This window comes from Drosophila ficusphila, unplaced genomic scaffold (genome assembly GCF_018152265.1).
Source record: "Drosophila ficusphila isolate 14025-0441.05 unplaced genomic scaffold, ASM1815226v1 contig_795, whole genome shotgun sequence".
NCBI lineage: Eukaryota > Metazoa > Arthropoda > Insecta > Diptera > Drosophilidae > Drosophila > Drosophila ficusphila.
The window spans coordinates 93,100-106,824 of NW_025064741.1; the positions used below are offsets into that span (position 1 = coordinate 93,100).

Genomic DNA, 13,725 nt, shown 5'->3' on the forward strand with positions numbered 1-13,725 from the left:
GGGGCTTAAGATTTTTTGCAATTAAGAGGGATTTGAAATGAGTTTCTGTCTAATTGGCAATTCAAAAAGGAAACGAGCAGGGAGATGAACAGTTTACCCCGCAAGGATATTACAGGTGCGATAAATGGGAATTGGAAGTGAAATGGAAAGGGATTGAAGGGAACATAAGTTTTTCTTTGATGAAAAAGCGACATTTCTACTTTCTTCAAATGTAAGCCTTTTTAAAAATGTATGCTATCGGATTTAAAAAAAACTTATGTTCGTTCATAACTAAGGTAAGGTTTTTTATACGTCTGAACTGACGTTAAAACTGATATGACTTCGCTTAGCAACAATATTATCTGTTTAGGTTATATGGTTTGAACTTTAGCTTCCTTCTTTTTTGAAGGGACTAGTAATATTTAACCATAAGAGGATGGGATGTCCTGCTGCCCTCATTTCAAGCAACTAATTGTTTCTTGTAATGCTTTTTTTTTGTCTTAGACGAAATTGGGAAAGAAAACCGAGAAGAGCCGCGCATTGTCCGCTAAAAAGGGTCACAAGCTGATGTGCTTGTTTGGGGCTTTTATTTTGCTTTTTGCAAATGTTTTTTTCGCTGCTTTTTGCGCCATTTGGTTTATTGTTTGGACTTTGTTTTCAAGTACATATTTTACTGCAGACGCTTTTGGCTCGCTTTTTTCACGAGCTCTTCGAGTGGCCTTTTAGGTGTATGTGTGTGCTCTGGTGTCCTTTTATCCTTTTCAGTTGTTAGACGCTCATTTAAACTTTTGGCTCTTAGCAGATTTCATTGTTTTTAATGAAACAGACAGTTGTTGCTTCGCTGTCTTGCTTTTGTATTTGTTTTTGTTTTCAGTTGGCGCTCTCATTTTGCATTGCACCCGCACTTTGACCAGGGCCATCCTTTCAGCCGGCTTTGGTTTCCAGATAACGCGCCATTTGTTTTCTTCTGGTCATTCGCCTAAGCCAATTTAAGTTGGCTAAAATAAATTAGCTCTCCTTTACTTTTTAACGAGCTCTGGTTGTGGGTCCAAACGACCCAAAACATCAGCAACAATGACCATAAGAAGCAAATGATGCGAAAAAGTGGACCTTAATTATTAAATAAATAAATTAGAGCATTTCCAGCGATTACTGGGTTTGGGTTCTATATAATACAAGTAGCTTTTTGATTGGTTTAACTTTTCGTAGGGGAGATTTTTTATTTATTTTCTGGATTATACCTTCATTTTTGTATTGTTAGTTTTACAAAAAAATATATTTCAAAGGTTCTTTCTTTTTCCTCTTGCATTTGATTTATTAAACCCTCTTGTATTTGCCTCTTACTATTTCCACTTTTCTGAATGACGTTCCCCTCGGTGTTGTTAAAATGCGGAAATAAATTACACAGAACTCGAAATTTAATCGAATGCTGGGTGGTTCCACTTTTAAAGCGGTGTAAAGGATGAAAATGCCAACGCGGTGTGAAATTGAAGCGGTTTGCACGATATGCAAATGCAGCTTGGGTTTGGCAACGGTGTTTTCGGTTCGACGGTCGGTCTACAGGATGTCCTGCCGAGAAGTCCTTGACATTTTTCGGTGGCGCCAATGTCCGACCCCCAACCGACCCCTTTGCCCCCAGATTCGTCAGCATTTTAATCGCGTTTGTGCATTTGCTTGGAAAAGTCTAAAATTGAACGCAAGTGATGGCAATTTGTACGCTTCGCTGTGCCTGAGAATTTACGGACGTGCAGAGGGCGAATTCGAAGGACTCGTTGGGGGGTTTCAATGGGGAGTGTGCCGAAATTAATATGCGTCGGCTCTTGGGGAACGGGGACAAACTTTTCCGGCCAGGGATTTGGCTGCTGTTGGCTATTTTCCTCTACCATTTTTACCCACCCGCCCATTTTCGGCTTGTTGGCCGGCAGCAGCGTTGGCTCGTGATTAATGTGGCAAATGCGCAGTTATAAATTATTTATTACTATTCCTCGCATTGTTTCCCGAGGCGTGTGCGAATTGGTAAGACATTTAAGCCATATTTTCAAGTGCCACAAAAGGTCAAAGGCGCGGCTCTCACAAAAAAGGGGGTTGAAATCTGCGTGGGGCCAGTTTAATATTCAGAGCGAGAATCGACGCAACTCGGGGCAGTTAACACAAAAATATTTTGTAAAATATTGACAGGAAACTTTGAAATGCTTAAGGGGCTTAGAAATACAAAACTGTCAAAAGGGAAATAAGTAAAGGAACTTAAAGAAAAATTGTTCGCCTAATAAACTGAAAACGTCAAAATTTTAGAAAATTATGTATGTATTAACAAGAATAAATGTAAAGACCAATAATCCAACATTTTTTTATTATTATTTTAATGAAAGGAGTCTAGGAAAAATGTTTTCCTAAGTGAAACGTTTGTTGACCCAGAGTTTAGAAGCTTGAACTTCCGTCCATCCAGGCTACTGTGCCATTTTCAATTCCATCTCAAACCTAATTCCCAATGAAAACATTTAACAAATTAAACGACAAAGCCAGCTAATACGTGTTTCCCTTGCCCATTTTCCCTGGATTGCTTTACTTTTCTCCGTTTTTCTTCTTTTTCTGGTGTGTTTAATTTTTTATTGCAAAAGTTTTGTACTCTGGCCGATCTCAATGGGTGACACTGTCAGCGATTGAAATTTATTTCGCATGCACTTTTTGAATCGAACAAAAATAGATTCCTTCCGCCATATTGAAACACCAGGAAAGTGAACAGGATAAGGCAGTTTCTGCTGGGTGGCTAGATGTCGTATATTGGTGGAAAAAGCAATTGAAAACTTCATCATGGTTACAACAATATTTTTACAACGAAATTGGCACAAAAATGTGTCCACGAACTTTTTCCGCAAAGCGTTAGAAAACTGGTGGCCAAAAGAGGGGCTAAAATGGTCATGGGTAAAGGGGGTTGGGGGAAAGGGGAGGGGATTGAAGGGAAAACTTTTGTGCCAGTTACCGACCACGCCCACGTCAACCCAGGACATCAACGCCCTGTCACGAATAAAAACTGAATTGATAACATTTTTCAGCTTGTTCTGGTTTTTTGGCGACTTTTTTCGCCTATATATATATATGTTTTTTTTTCCTCCATTTTGAGTCGGAACTTTTCTAGACTCGCTGCCATTGTTGTTGTTATTTAGTGCACCACCATGATGGGGTTTTTTTATGCGCTGCCTCTGTCCCGGGCAATTTGTAATCTAAACAACATGGCCCGGCTAACCGTTCCCCAAATCCACGTCGCATATCCTTAAATCCTGGCAAGGCGAGCGCTGGAAAACTGGCAGCCAGCAAATGACTAAAGACGCAGCTCGCCGGGACTGGGGGGCTATATGTAAAAATGTCGATTTAATATTAGCACCATGAAGGGAAATCAAAGTGGAATAAGAACAAAGTAGCGTTTTTGGGGAAAACTCTGGCAAAAAATGAAAAAGAGCGGACTTTTTGGGCTAGATAATACCTTGTGACGGGTGTAGGTTTTTCTTTGTAGTTAGTTCTTCGTACTAATCAAATAAAAAAAGAAAACTAAAAAGAAAAAACACTAAATAAAGAGAAATTTGGAAAAGAATATAAACCAATATGCATACAATTTATTTTAAAGCAAACAATATTTATTGGGTAATTTTATTTAAGAAATTAAAATTTATCCAAGAGTCTCTCAAATTGTTGTCCAAATTTATTTCAAACTAATTTTCTTTTAACAAAAAGTATATTTTTTTTTTCTTTTGTATTGGATAAATTTAAATAATTTAAATGAACTTAAATCCTGCGGGCGTTAAAAACCGAGCTTTTCTCTAGGGGCGAATTCACTGACAGCGCTTCGCTTTCAACCCATATAGAAATCCGATATACCCGGCGGCAACTTGTAAAGTAATGGGAGCATAAATGGCTGCAAGCAATAAAGAAAATGGCGGCTGACAACAGCTTCAGGTTCGGCTGCTTCTTTTTTGGCCAGGATGTGGCAGCTTGTTGATGATAAACTCTTATGACCCACATTGGCGGGGTGTTGCGGGGGTCACGAGGGTCACGAACGGCGAAAAGTGGGCGAGCTGCCAGCACACACACACATACATATTTAGTATGTAGTATGTAGTATGTAGCTTGTGTGATTGTTTGCGTGAAAGGGATACAAACGTGGACTCACACATATGGCCACACAACGATGGCAGCTGCATCCGGCGGAAGTTTGTGGCAACACTCGGTGTGCCCTCTCATGCCGATGGACCAACAAAACCCGCACACACACACACACACACAAACACACACACTTTCAAGTTAGTTATAAACGTTTATCGATATTATCTATTCCTGGCCCACTCTCCCTTGCTCTTGGCAAAGTTTTCGCTGGCTGCAGACAATGAAATGCAAACAAATCACTGCGCGAAAAGTTCACAACATGGCGGCAAAGAATGTCGATTTATGGGTGCCAAGTGGAAATATTATCGAAACTATGACTTTACAGGCAGTGGCGTGGGTGCAAAAGGGGGGGGTGAAGGGTGGGTTAAAAATATTGCCCCCAGGACTGCAGCCAACAAATGCGCTTGTTTATTGGCTGACTTTCTGGGTTGCGAGCGAAACTCATTCTTATGCACCGAGCATTGAGTGCCAGCAGAAGAGGTTTCCTAAATGCAACTTTACTTTGCCGAAAGTGAACTGGAGATTTGCATCTTTGGCAGTAAATGTGCAAGCAAGGACATCAAAATAATCAATACGAATAAAATTGAACGATACAAAACGAAGAGCCAAGGCAATTCCCCTGAACTAACGAGGTCACATTCTTTAATTTAACATTTTATATTTTCCAGGAAGTTTTTTGATTTTTTATTTCAAGGAAGCAGCCCACTTAACACACACCTGCTAAGGTCATAAATTTCAATCAAATATCGAGCATGAAGAAATTTTCGAAATCTTTTATCAGTTATGTGGGTGGAGAAATATATTTCGCACATAATTTGCAGTTGTCTGCCATTCGGCAGCCGAACAATAATACTAAAAATTTATCAAGCGACCCCATTCACGAAGTCAAACCCGCAAAAAAAAAGAGGTAACGCAGGCCTTGCATGATGAATGACAATTTCTGCCCGATTTATATGGCAGAGGAGAGGAGGGGGACATCGAATACGATGAGTCTACTCACAGTCACATTTCTTGCATTTTTCCCTCTTATTGCGAGTGGCGATAACAGGCGAAACAAAATGGACAATTCGCATACAAAATGCTTGTGCACAATAAATTATTCGGACGGCATAACAAAACAGGAAAAAACCAAGGGGGCACAAATAAAAACCGAATAGGAACATAAGTGGGTGTACAAAAAACACAAAAGGATTCGTTAAAAATGGTTGAACGAGGCAACGGGTTGTATGAATACTCTTGTAACTTTTTTATTAATCACCAAAATGATACAATTTAAAAGTTTTGTGTTTAATACACAACAAACAGTCATCGAAATTAAAAAATGTGCTCTTTTTGCGGAAAACCATTTTTGATTGCAATAACTTTCACATATGGTAGCGCAATTTATCACTCATACGTAGTGTTGTACACAGATATTGATAAATACTTTTAAGTTTTTCGGTTTTCAGTTTTATGGGTTTTAAATATTTGTTGGATAAGATTTTGGCAAACGGTTTAATTAATGGAAACCCGATTTAATTTGATAAATTGTGGACTTACCAGCCAGCACAGAGGTGGAGTTGTGACGGGGATCGTAGGGGCACACCGCCTGTCCGTTTTTCGTTGCCTCCAGCGTGTAGTTGCTGTCGCTGATGAGGTACGTGTTGCACATTGGCCGGAACGAGTTGGTGCCGCAAACGAAGAGGCGACCCGGCGATGGCACCACTATGATGCGAATGTAGTTCTGACAGGCCTCCTGGAAAGTTAAGAATTCAAAATTATAGTAATCCAACCATGAGAACTCTCTTTCTACAAATGAAACGTATTTTTCAGGCGTTTAATTACTCCTTTGTTTTGAAGCTTTTAGTTTTGTAAACTTTACAAACTACTCCATTAACCCACAACTAGTTTTCAGGTTGACCTCAGGTGTAAGAGGTCAAAGAGTGCGTTGCGCCCTTTCCCCCAACTACTTTGCATAAATGTTTCGAAAATTGTAATATTTAATGCGTAACCAAAGCACTTGCAAAACAAACAACGATTGTTGTTGCCACAGTTGTGTGCACCTGCACAACTCAATAAATATTAAAAGGCAAATGCGCAACTTGCTCCCATTTGGAAGAGTCACAGTGAATACATAAACGGCAACGGCAACTTTTCCCATAGTGCTGGAAAATTGTTCGCTGACATTTCCGGCGCCATCGCCACCAACACAACTACACCAGTGTGTCAGTGTGTTGCAGCCGGAAGTGTTTGCACTCTGACATGACAAATCATTTGAAAACTCGCAGTAACCGTTTACATTGTACACCTTTCATCTCTCTTTTACAGTTTACGTTAAATATTTCAATATTTTGTTTGTTGGCTTGCTGCTAATTAGTCCAATTATCTTTCGCATCCATTGCTAAAATAATAGATTCTATTGATCTTAAAATTTTTGCAATCAAAGACAATTTTACGTATTATAATCTTTATACAACTTTACAAGTAATTTAAAGCAATTTGTATTAAGTATTCCCCTCTAAAATTTCAATTCTATTCTTGCATAAGGACTACCTTATTTTAATATTTATGTTTATTTTCCAACTTCTATGCTTATGCTGTCTTGTAATCACACAGCTTTCATTTAATTTAGTTCATTGTCCAAAAATATTTAACATGCTCTGGCCTTGTTTTCCAGCATAAAATAAATTAACAAAACAATTACGAAAAGAACAGGGAGTGAGTATGAAGCTGTGGTTTTCATTATTTCTCTTGTAATTAACACGCATAGCAGACACAGACGGACAATGTTTAGAATGCAATTAACTGTGAAATTTATTAATTTCCTTTCAAAATGTTACGGCAGCCATCGGCTGTTTGCCGTTGGTTAATAAATAATTCAATATTTTTTTTTTGCTCGTTTTTATCAATATATAACTCCGTAAAAACAACATTTATTTTGGTTTTTACCACAATTTTATCAAGTTCCATGTGTGGAATTTAAATATTGCAAATAAATAAAAGTATTGTATATACCGAGAATTTTGATTTGATGGGTAAAGTCTGCCCTCCGGCAGTTTGTGCTGTGTCAGTCATACTTCATGTTCAAAAATTATGAAGTGAAATGATTTTTATGTCCCTGTCCTGTTGGGCTGAGCTTCCGTTGTCCTGTCGTGCTTCAGAATCATTAACGGAATTGTTGTCTACCTTAAGGCATTTTGGCAGCAGTCAAAAATGTTTTCTGGCTTTTTCTTTTTGAACTTTTCCTCCAATCGACAACGAACAATGAAACTTTTCCATGGCCAGAAGTTTGGTATTGTTTTTCTTAAAGTCTAATGTCTTTTGTGGAAATATCATTTAGTCTTTTAAAGCTTCTTTTGTACAGGAAACTAATACAAGTAATGAAGCTTGAATTTTGTTCGAAACATGGTCTGATCGGGAAGAAATTCGGTAGTAACGAATGGAATTGGGAAACCGAACAAGTGGGTTAAACGAGCGGTTGAACGAAGGGTTTGGGCCAGGATAAATCAAAAGGTATTCAGGCAGACAATGGAGGAGGTTGGTAGTTTTGCTCAACGCAGCATTAATTTACCCTGCATTTTGCAATCGAACAATGGTCGATTCAGATTCAGATTTTCTAGGAAAATGCTGTGCAAGCCATTTGCAAACCAACTCAAATGTTTAATGACGAAACAAGAGAAGTCCAAATGGCAACGTGCGTAATATTTTGTGATTCGTTAAATGAGTGCTATTCTTTTTTTGTAGCTGAATAAGCTAGGTAAAGCTATTTTTTTTGATTACCAGACGAATTTCAGAGTTTCTTATTGATTTTTTGCTTGGCTCTTTTAAATATTCATATTCAACGAAAGCGTTTGAATATTTTATTACTTTTGTTGATAAATGGAATGAACATGTTTATATTGACCGCTCTTTTTTCCGAACGCCCCACAGCTTGTGTGTTTGCACAGCTTAAAAAATTGTTCGCGAAGAAATCAATTAACTCAATATTATGCATTTCATCGAAACTATACTGTTAAGAACAAGTGGCAAAAAATACATAAATTAAAAATGGCGGATCGTGTGAATTCGATTGATGCTTACGTACATATTTGACTTTAAAACAATCTTTTCATTTAAGGCCATATTTTTTCTGGCTTTATTTCCCATTCGGTTCACTTTTTATAGCGTGAGCTAAAGTCATGTTATTTGTAAGCCTTGAATGCATTTCGCAATAAAAACATTGCAGGCTTTTGCACCTAGCGTCCTTTGCCTGATTGCCAACTTGATTAACCCGACGTTTTCGCATCCAAATTAGTGGCCAAAACGCCGGTTAATTAAAATTGTAAATTTTGAACTTTTCTTTTCATTTCTTCTCTGCAGTCAAACAATTGCAATTTATTTTTAGCGGTAAAAACCTTTTGTGGGAAATGGCATCGCCGCACGCCATGGCTACAAGTCCGAAGAAACTTTGGCTCCTTCCTCCCTTTGGATGCCATAAATAACACGACCCACCCGTGTGCACAGACATATAAAGTGACCCCACTCAGGTGGAGCCGGCAAGCAAATTGAGTTCAACAAATTACACCTGCTAATGCTCTGGTTCGCCTTATTTTCGCTGCTACTGCTGGCTCTGCAATTGCTGGCACGACCAGCCAACAAGTGTTGGCTAATTACGTGAGCAAAAAGCCAAACTTGAAGTGCACTTGGGCATGCACAAAAAAGCTGGGGAAAATACTGAAAGGGCAGATAAGGCAGTAAGAAATTGTGTTGGGAAATGACTCTGGAACTCGTATCCTAAGCTTAGATAACTATGCACAATTATCTTTAAACATTTATTTGAGGAATAGATTAAGATATTTAAAGATTTCAATTTAAAATATATATTTTTATAAATAAAAATCGTTTTTGGCAAAAACTAGCTTTAAATATTTATGTAGTTTTAGACAACCACTTTGAGCAAGCCAGTTGACCGGAAACGGAAGACGAAACAAAAACCCCATCAACAAAGACAATTTGAAAGCCAAAATATTTGCCATTTCCATTAGGGAAAAGTTTGCTTTCAGGCTTTGATTTGCTCGCCCCCTCTCCATATTCAATTTACCCCTTTCACTCTGCTTAACTGGCATTTTCCTAATAGGTCAACTGCAGTGAAGAGTTTTCAATAAATTTCCCTGATTTCTTAGCCACAAAGAAGAAAAACACAAGAATAGGGCAGCAACAGAAAAAGTTGCATAAATCAATTTCTTCTTGCACGGCGTTCTACTTCTTCATAGTTTTCCATGTCTTTAGCGCGAAAAAAGTTAAGATAGATGGCGAGAAAGAGAGAAACACTTTATTGCCCTGTTTTTGCATTTCTCTGGCGACGGAAGCAACAGCCAAAGTTGAAATCGAAATGGAAATAGGAATGGAAATGGAAATTGCAAGGCCATCAGGCTAAAGTGCTAGAAAGTTGATAAACAACACGACACAAAGTAGAATATGCAATAAAATGGGCATTTTGGTTGCTAACTGAAAAATGAAAATATTGTTTCAGGTGTTGGGGGATTAATTGGCACACTTTCACAAGTGTTGAATTATTGATTGCGTAGAGGTAATTTATTTTTGGTGTTTTTTCCCTTCGGTATTGTCTTCTTAAATATTCATACTACTTAAATTAAAAATTAGTACAATTTTCATGCCTTGTTACTGCTTTTAGCAACATCTTCAAACAATTATATTTGCTATTTAAACCCCTTTTTTTGGCAAAGTTATTTCAAATTGGCATATAGATTGACTTAAAGTTTTCACTCACCTCATCCTTTCCCTTGACCAGACACATTTTGGTGTCGTCCTCGGGCGATGTCCAGACCAAGCGCTGCTGCTCGACGAGATCATGTATGCTTAAATTAAAAACCGTATTTCTGCAAGAGACAAAGAACAAAATAGAAGATAAGAAAGGGTCCATCAAAGAAATAAAATATCTTGCAGATAGAATTTGTGCGGTTCTCGTTGTATCATCCTTATCAGTTGAGCAAAAGGGCAGCTGGCGGTTACGGAGAATTAATTAAAAAATTAGTTAAAATTCATTTGGCCTTTTCGGGGATGGCAATCAACACGCAGCCTGTGACCAGAGGACCACAAAAAGCCTCTGGTCTATGTTTTGTTTTCTGTTTTCCTTTTAACCTTTTACCCTCCTGTCGGCTTGAATGCGATATTTGTGCAGAAATTCCAAAATTCTCGTTAATAAAATTTTATACACCCACACTCACACTTATACACACACACGTGTGGTGCACGTTCGTGTGTCCAAGTGCGATCCACAAAATGAAGTGGTGCAAGGATGGGCGTGTCACATGGATGGGAGGCGGAATTTCATAAAATCAACTCATTGATTATTGAAACCACAACTACGTGTGAGTGCGAGTGTGTGTGTGTGTGTGTGTGTGTGTAGGTGTATGTGTGGTTAGTGCACCTTGGTGTGGGTGTACTTTGGTCGAACACTTTATGGCTGCCGCATACGGGAATCAGCCATTGAAGCACCCCAAAACCACCCAAAAACCTGCATAAACCGACATCCTTATCGAAACTTTCCAAATTTGCCTTTTTTTTTTGTTGCGCTTCGTTTTGTGAATGCAGCAAAAAGAGCGGAAAATTTTAAATAAATACATAGATATGCAGATATCATATTTGTGAGCGCAGTGGGTTTGCATACAGATGGCCAAATTGTGTGAGCTTTCTAGTTAAGAATCAACATGCAATGTATCTAACTATTGAATTGGAGTATTTATATAAGATTTAAAAATAAATTGAAGTTCTTTTAGGGGAAACCTTCGGAGTTCTATTTGATTTCCAATGATGTAACATAAATCCCCAAATGAATGCCACACACATTGCTAGCAATTTATTACTCTAATTGCAAGAGCAACTGCGTTGAAATGAGAAAATAATAAGTTCTCAGTTAGAATTAAAACAGTTTGTATTTTATATTTGATATTCTGCATCAGCAAAATGTGGCGATAATGGCCAGTTTCCAGTTGCACTCCACAAATGCAAACTAAGGTGAGCTACAAAAAATTAATGTCCGTCGGACCAACTGCATATTCCCCACTGGAAAAAGGACGCTTCCTAGAACAGGACACGGCCTTTGTTTGGCAATTATGCAGCGCGTTTTAATTATGACAACGGCAGAAGGCAACTTCAAACGAACGTGCACCATCAGCAACATCGCAGGACAGCAGCAAAATCAGCACAGTTGCAGCAGCTCCAGCTGCATGCCACCTCCCCCTTTCTTTTCCCCTCGGTTGTCACCGCCTGATGTTTCCAGGACGTATATAGCCAGATATACGCGTGCGTATGTACACATAAAATGCGCTGAACCAAATTAGCATATAAAGGGGACAGTCGCCGTAATGGGTTGCAGCCGGGCTAGAAAGCCAGGTGGAAAGGCTCAAATGTTGCTGATGGGTTGGAGAAACCGTGCTGCGAAAGTTGACCAAGCTCAACTCTGAATACGCTGCTCGATGAATTGATAATTGGATCTACAAAATAAGTTTTGAACTCATCTTATATACAAGAATCAAGTCAGAGGAATTTATGAAACTAATATATGTAGAGGTTTGTCCTTTTTAAAACTTTGACATCATTTTAAAAAGTTGCCGATTTTCTAACAATGTTTTTTTATATCTTCAATTACAACACAATTTTTTTTAAAACGAGTTTATAAAAAATATTTTACAAAATGTAAAATTTCGATTGGAAGAGACAAGGTATTTATTTTTGACTGCAAACAAGGCCCCGAAATATTTTTATTTCACAGCGTTTTCGATGCAGAACTAGTGGAATATGTAAAAGTGGTACAAAGGGTGTTGAAATTGCTGGTATTTTCTTTTTTTAGTTGCTGTCGCTTGTCGGCTTGCAACGCTCACAAACACATAAACACTTTAGCGCATTGCTTAACACACATAGGCACACACATACACAAAGTGCAACAAGCAATTCAAGCGCTTGTGAAAATGTCGCGGAAAATGCCAAAGCGAGGTGAATGCAAAGGGGAAATTCGACGGGGGAAAATGCGGGCAGCGGTATGTGAGTGGAGTGGAGTGGAGCATTTTAAAGAACGCATTTGGCGTGAAAACCGAGCTCATAAATATTTTCCACACGGTGTAGTGTGTTAGTGTTGCAGTTGTCCCAGTTGTTGTTGCTGTTGTTGTTGTTGTTGTTGCCTGCGAGCAGTGAACGCAACGATTACGCCAGGATTTCCACTGCTTTGGCTCGTATTATCCTGCCCTTGTTGTTCTTGCCACTCCCCGATTCCCCTTTCCCCGCCCCCCGCTGCAGTTGCACATTTAGCAATCCTTGTTGTTGCCGCTGCTTTGCAGTTTATTATTATGCAGCTTAAACGCAGTTGGCAAATATAAAGGGGAGTACGTGGGGAGTTCCTCTAGGAAAACGTTTACATTTAGTTGGATGAAACGTTGGCGATAATGAGGCAGCACTATACAAGCAAATCTGCCCAATATTGGGATACATAAAGTCGACAATATGCTTCAAATTAAACGAAACGAATAGTTGAACAATACGATCTATTAAATACGAGCAGGGTTGGAAAATAATTCCTACAATAGTAGACAATTACTTTTGCAAAACGAGAGACCCACCGAATTTAAAGCCCAATCAATAAATACAATAAAATTGATTATTCAGAAATACTAGAAAATAGAAAGAAATAAAATTTTATAAAACTAAAGCTGATAAAAGGGGAAAAAGGAGAATCAAATTTACGAGAGTGTGTGTTAACGATAACTAGGCAAATCAGACTAACAAACATTTATCGTGGTAACCATTTAATGGCAGACCGTGGGTTTGAAATACCTGCGGTTTGTGGAAATGCCATTCCAAAATAATTCGTGGTTTGCACCGACATGAGCGAAATTTTGTTTAAACAGAAAATGAAACCATTTATAGATTCAAAACAAAAACTTTAAAGAAGGTATTCAGTAAGTTATAAAATAAATATCTCATAATATATGAATTCAAAGTAATACCAAAATAATGCGTAAGAACTGCCAATTACATTTTGCACCAAATTTCAGACCTTTTATACGCTACATTTTCGTATTTCTGTAAATGTAAATTTAATTGCATTATAACAGGCAAACAGCCCCATTTATTTGCCAATAACAAATTTAAATTCATTTAAAATCCGCTCGTTGTTCGCCACCTTCTTTAACCAACCGACAACCAACAAACAAATCATCCATCCGCCGTGTTGCCAGCCATCCGAACAACAGGAACAACAACAACCAAAACAACAACAAGGACAACCAGCAGGAAGGCAAAACCCGCAGGCAGGACCCTTTTCAAATATCAGCTGAATGCAAAGAGGCAACACGAAACAAAAGCCACATGCACATAAATAACGACATTGCGGTCGAGAAGACCTCGCAAAACCCCGAAGAGGGTACATGTAGAGGGTATCAGTCATAAAATAGATTGGAACAACCTTTAACGAGGCAAGACGAATGCGAGGAAAGAAAACTCGTGTCGCCATCGCAACCGCCGCCATTTTTGTGGTTTGACCCACAAAAAGTATCGAGTATAAACAGAATGAGGCAGTGTCCCAAAAACAAAAACCCAAAAGTCTAGACCCAA

At 38.5% G+C, this 13,725-nt stretch overlaps 1 protein-coding gene across 1 annotated transcript in view; it reads right to left on the reverse strand.

The window, feature by feature from the left end:
* LOC108100944 (semaphorin-1A) overlaps nt 1–13,725 on the reverse strand; it is a 129,096-nt gene that overhangs the window by 22,466 nt on the left and 92,905 nt on the right. The window contains 2 exon segments of the mRNA XM_043209302.1: nt 5,677–5,872; nt 9,887–9,995. Of these exon segments, the coding sequence (XP_043065237.1) occupies nt 5,677–5,872; nt 9,887–9,995 (305 nt within the window).